Source organism: Gopherus flavomarginatus, chromosome 1, assembly GCF_025201925.1.
Source record: "Gopherus flavomarginatus isolate rGopFla2 chromosome 1, rGopFla2.mat.asm, whole genome shotgun sequence".
NCBI lineage: Eukaryota > Metazoa > Chordata > Testudines > Testudinidae > Gopherus > Gopherus flavomarginatus.
In genome coordinates, this window is record NC_066617.1 from 26,397,054 (window position 1) to 26,403,053 (window position 6,000).

At 44.8% G+C, this 6,000-nt stretch overlaps 1 protein-coding gene across 2 annotated transcripts in view; it reads right to left on the reverse strand.

Annotated features, from left to right (window-relative positions):
- PTPN12 (protein tyrosine phosphatase non-receptor type 12) overlaps positions 1-4,747 on the reverse strand; it is a 169,837-nt gene extending 165,090 nt beyond the window's left edge. For both annotated transcript variants that reach the window (XM_050936860.1, XM_050936861.1), the window contains exon 1: positions 4,370-4,747. In XM_050936860.1, the coding sequence (XP_050792817.1) occupies positions 4,370-4,468 (99 nt within the window). In that variant the 5' untranslated portion in view covers positions 4,469-4,747. The remainder of the gene's footprint in view (positions 1-4,369) is intronic.
- Positions 4,748-6,000: the final 1,253 nt, after the last annotated feature.

Below are 6,000 nucleotides of genomic sequence, written 5' to 3' on the forward strand. Positions count from 1 at the left end.
AGACTAGCCAACGATGCCTGAATTATATCATACCTTGTAAGTATTCCTTGCATTCCTACACCTAGAAGATAATAAGGTGAAAAATAACAGTCAGCAAGGATTTGTCAAGATCAAATCATGTCAAACCAAACTGACAGCTTTCTTTGACAGGGTAACAAGCCTTGTAGATGCGGGGGGAAGAGAGTAGTAGATGCGGTATATCTTGACTTTAATAAGGCTTTTGATACTGTTTTGCATGACCTTCTCATAAAACAGACTAAGGAAATACAACCTGAATGGAGCTACTATAAGGCGGGTGCATAACTGTTTGGAAAATCGTTCCCAGAGAGTAGATATCAGTGGTTCACAGTCATGCTGGAAGGGCTTAACAAGTGAGGTCCCACCATGATCAGTTCTGGATCTGGTTCTGTTCAATATCTTCACCAATGATTTAGAAAACGGCATAGAAAATACACTTACAAAGTTTGCAGACAATACCAAGCTGGGAGGGGTTGCACATACTTTGGAGGATAGGATTAAAATTCGAAATGATCTGGATAAACTGGAGAAATGGTCTGAAGTAAACAGGATGAAATTCAGTAAGGACAAATGCAAAGCACTCTACTTAGGAAGGAACAATCAGTTACACACATACAAAATGGGAAATGACTGCCTAGGAAGGAGTACTGCGGAAAGGGATTTGAAGGTCTTAGTGGATCACAAGCTAAATATGAGTCAACAGTGTAACACTGTTGGAAAAAAAAGCAAACATCATTCTGGGATGTATTAGTAGGAGTATTGTAAGCAAGACACGAGAACTAATTCTTCTGCACTACTCCATGCTGATTAGGCCTCAACTAGAGTATTGTGTCTAGTTCTGGGCGCCACATTTCAGGAAAGATGTGGACAAATTGGAGAAAGTCCAGAGAAAAGCAACAAAAATTACTAAAGGTCTAGAAAACATGACCTATGAGGAAAGATTGAGAAAATTGGGTTTTAGTCTGGAGAGGAGAAGACAGAGGGGACATAACAGTTTTTAAGTACATAAAAGGCTGTAACAAGGAGGAGGGAGAAAAATTGTTCTTCTTAACCTCCAAGGATAGGACAAGAAGCAATGGGCTTAAATTGCAGCAAGGGCAGTTTAGGTTGGACATTAGGAAAAACTTCTTAACTGTTAGAGTGGTTAAACAGTGGAATAAGTTGCCTAGGAAGACTGTGGTATCTCCATCACTGGAGATTTTTAAGAGCAGGTTGGACATACCTATCGGGATGGTCTAGATAATACTTAGCCCTGCCTTGAGTGCAGGGGACTGGACTATATGACCTCTTGAGGTCCCTTCCAGTTCTATATTGCACCTTTCTAGTTTCATCCTTCCAAAGTGGGATATATTTTCAGTTGTATCAGCAGCAGCATTACCCGGCTCTCAAATTTATTAACATTTTTGCCTTTTAACATCTACATACATCCAGGATGATTAGTAGGTTATTAGTTAAATCTACCATATATCCGCATCATCTTCCTTAACTTCTCTTCCCAACAAATCCCTGACACCTATCTATAAAGGAGCGAGTCTTTTTAACCTTGATTGAATAAACTAATATAGGCCACTTTATCACAATCTAAGGGAAGAAATAAGACATGAAAAGAAAAAACTGTTTTCAATTGCATTCATCCACCACTCCAATTCTATTTTTAGACTCTGCTTTGGCTTGGAAGAGGAGTGATGAGTAACAGCAATTCCTTTTCCATCAACTTGCCACTGTTTAGCAGCAACAGTACTTCCTGTCCATAACTGTGACGACACTACCTTCCCCCCACCCCGCCCCCCAAATCACTCCAGTTTTAAAGATAAGGAGAGAAGGAGAGACTATTTCTCCCGTTAGTTTCTCTTACCACCTCCTCTTCACCCTTCTCCACTCCCTCAAAATCTCAAAGACAGAAGCTTTAATGTGGCTACATAAAATAAGTGTGGCAAAAAATACCATTGCCATACAATGACAAACTATTTACAGAGAGAGAGTTTGCATTCTTGTGGTCAGACCCCTCTACATCTGCTTGTGTAACATACGGATAAACATTGAAGAAAAAAAGAACAGGAGTACTTGTGGCACCTTAGAGTACTTGTTTGTTAGTCTCTAAGGTGCCACAAGTACTCCTGCTCTTTTTACGGATACAGACTAACATGACTGCTACTCTGAAACCTGTCATTAAAGGAAAGTCCTTCCGTATAATACTTAAACCACAATATTCTGGCTCTCCAACTCTCCTTTAACACATTATTCAAAGTTCTTTTTTTCTCAGAAATAGAAACATGCAGTTGAGTTATAACAGAAAATGCAAAAAAGGACACCGATGACTTTGAATCTAGCCTCTCCCACCCCCCACTCTTCTGAAGGCCTGAGAGTTCTTTCAGGTAGTACACCTGCCCTTCAGTTCTCAGCAAATTTATGGTTTTACAATATTTCCCTGTTTTGTTGGGGTTTTTTTTAATAAATGTTTTCCATGCGTGCTATGTGTAACTTCCATAAAAACAGAGGAAGATCACCAATTACACAGCTGAAAATAGCAACATTAATTATACAGAGTGCTGTCAAATGCACAACACAAGTTTTCAAATCTCTTATTATTACAAGTAACATTTAGGTTAAGTAAAAAAACATTACTACATATGTATTTTAAATTGGTATCGCTTAGTATACTGCAACTTTAATTCTGGGCTGCCAGATCAAATATAAAAGTTCTTATATGGTCACATATTTACTCTGTAAAAAGGCTAATTCCAATCCTGTTTACAGCATTCAGTTTACATATTTTTCTCATTTCTGTTATAGACACACACACTCTTCCTTTACTTAGAACAATGGTCAGCCTTACCAGCATAATGTAACTGGATGTCAGCCTGTGTGTTAAACAGGAGTTCCCTTACTCACATTTTCAAGATTAAATTAAACAGATTAAAAGGATTGTAGTCCCATAGATTTAAGGCAACATCTTAATGTAATTTTCAAGGAAAGAAAAGCAAATTAAGAATTTACACCTCTTAAATCAATGGCGATTTTACCATGTGGTTTCCTCCTTCCTTCCCTATTTGTATGGCTATTTCAGTGGCCCAGGATCAGTAAAATCCTTTCCAAATGGTATTCTTGTTTCCCACCCCGGCCCTGTCCACTCTGTATAAAATAGTTACTTCCCAAAGTCCACTTCCTCTTCCATTCCTCAGACCTGAAAGTGCTCCCAATGCCCCTGAGTGTTGCACAATATCCACAGCCTCCTCCCCACATTTCAGACAATTCCTGATGTGACATTTACGTCAAGATTTTTTTGTTCCCAGACCATTATCAAAACGAGATCTAAAAAGACTAAGAATACATCTTTATTCTAAATCCCACCGGGTAATACAACAGGCTACAGCAGCATATTGTACATGCGGTCTGCTAACCCACCACCCCAAAAGCTGCTTAAAATTATATTTCCATATTAAATGTTTAAACAACATTTAAAGTCACACTGATATATTCACCTAATCAGGACAACTGTTCCCAGCTCAGATCACCCACTCAGTAGATCAAATCAGTTCAAGCATTTTAATAGTCAGAATAAGGAAAAACAAATTTAAAAAAAACAACAACAAATAAACCTGGTTCTAGATTATATCCCCTCTCCCCCTGCATGCACATACACAGAGGCTACAAGAATGTCGTTGGTGAAGTGATCTCAGAGGGAGAGAGGATGAGGGATACAGCCTGGGGTTGCAGTGTGAGAGGGAGTTGAGGGAAAGATGCTAGCCTTCAAGAACACATCTATCATATTTTCTCAGAAAGGATCAAAAGGGGGTTACAACGACAAATAATTGAGGACAGAAGATGCCAGACTATCCAAAGTTGCCATTATGACCCCCACTATCGCCGACAGAAGAGGCCACAAAGACACATCATGGAACGGAACAAGACAGCACCCCCACCCAGAGTACCCAGGACCCTCCTTATCGCCTCAGGAAAGGGGCTGGGTTCGGGAGAGGAGGTCCTACAGACTGACGTGGTTAGCGAGACGGCACTCAAGGGGATCCACTCTCTTATCTCCTCCCAAAGAAGGGCTCAGGCTGGGGATCGCAAGAGCAGCCCTTACACGAGGGGCATGCTCCTGCAGGCCAGCGCCCGCTCCCCCAAACCGGGGCTGGAGCAACGTCCCAGCTCCGGGTTACACAACAGGAGGGCTTAGGACACGGACTGGGGGGCTACAATGGCAGCTCACGCAGGAAGATGCTACACCTCCCCCCGCATACACACCCCACCCGTCTCCTCTCCACCGGCTTCTCCTGCCCAGCCCACACGGGACCCTCTCCCCTGCCCCCAGGCACAGCCGGGAGCTGAGCGCTCCCACCCCCCTCACCATGAAGTCGCTGGCGAAGTTGTCGTCCCCATTGTGGTCTGTGTCCTTCATGGCCTGGACGCGCTGGACGAATTTCCTCAGGATCTCCTCTTGCTCCATCCTGCCTGCCTGCCTCCCAGCGGAGCCGGAGCCGGAGCCTGAGCCCCGGCCGCCCCCACTCGATCCCCGCCGCCGCCGCCTCGGCTCTCTCAGGCCGCCTGCCTCCCCCAAACCCGAAGCCTCCCCTCACACAACTTCCCTCCGGCTCAGCGCCGCCCGGCCGCCTTCTCCATCCTGCCTCCGGCCGCTCGCCCCTCCCCACAGCAGTCGCTGCACCCACCGCCACCGACACGCTCAGGGAAGGGACACGACGATAGCACCCACCCAGCTCTCCTCTCACGCAGGCGCAGTACCAACCACTCAGCCTTTTCTAAGCCCGCACAACTAAGAGCCCAACCCCGCCCCCGCCTCCCTCCATTGGCTATTTGTTCAATAGCTTCTCTGTGGTTGGTTGCATAGAACATCAGTCACCGGCCTTCCCACCCGTTATTCTCCTCCCCCAGTTTCCCGAAGCGCTCTGCATGGAACTTTGGGAGGGACCACTAAAGCTAGCAGGGGGAAGAACGTAGGGGAAGTCGGTGGAGAGAAGACGAGCTCAGGGTGAAGAGGGGTGCGGCTCGCTGTGGTGACTACAGGTCCCAGGGTGTAATGCCTGATGAGCGGTGCACGCTGGGAGCTGTAGTCCGCCTGGGGCTACGTCCCAGGCTGATGAGAGGAGGTGAGTGAGGGAGATACTTTAAACGTTTCGTTGAAACGCACGAAGCAAAACCCTCCTGCACCGAGGGTGCGCGAGACTGGGCAGCTGCGACCAGTCTTCTCAGACACCACCGCTGAGGTTGCTCGTCCCCACTGCTGCCCGATGACACTGGTCTAAACGTGTGAGGGGATCTCTGCCGCCCACGAGTGAGGCTTGGACTAGGTCTGAGTGACGGAGTCTTTTGCGTCCAGCGAAGCGGAGTTTGCCAGTCCACGACAACACTGTATATAATGTTCGGAGATAGGAACTGCATTAAACTGAGAACGTGTACCAGTAATTTAAGAATACAGCACTATTTAGAGCTGTTGTAATTATTCCTAAAGCAGGCGCTATAAACCCAAGAACTTCAGAGTCAAGGTTAAATGTAAAGAAACCCAGACTTGTTAAAGTATGAAAATAAACAGTTGAAGCACCAAAACATCCTTAATTCTGCTCTATATGGCCTTATCTTAAATTCTTAACTCCAGATCAACATAGATTTTTGTCTGGGATTTTTTAAATTTAAAAATATAATGCATGAAGATAAAACCAGAAAGCCATTAAAATGCTACCCATCGTGACTTCTCTAGTGAGCTGCAGATATGAAATACCAATCTGTTGTTGACTTTTAGGGCCATAGCCACTGACTGGCATGCTCTGGCTACTTTGCAGAACGCTAGAGCTATGCAAACAGCTGGAGCATACTGACCAGTTAAATAAAGCTTGCAGGTGCAGCAGCTACTTTGCATCGCCAGAGGAGCACAAAGCACCCAGAACATACTAGTGAATCTGGTCCTTAATTGATTACTGTTATTTTCGATATGAAAGGAAATGTAGATTGTAGGCAGAGCTTAGT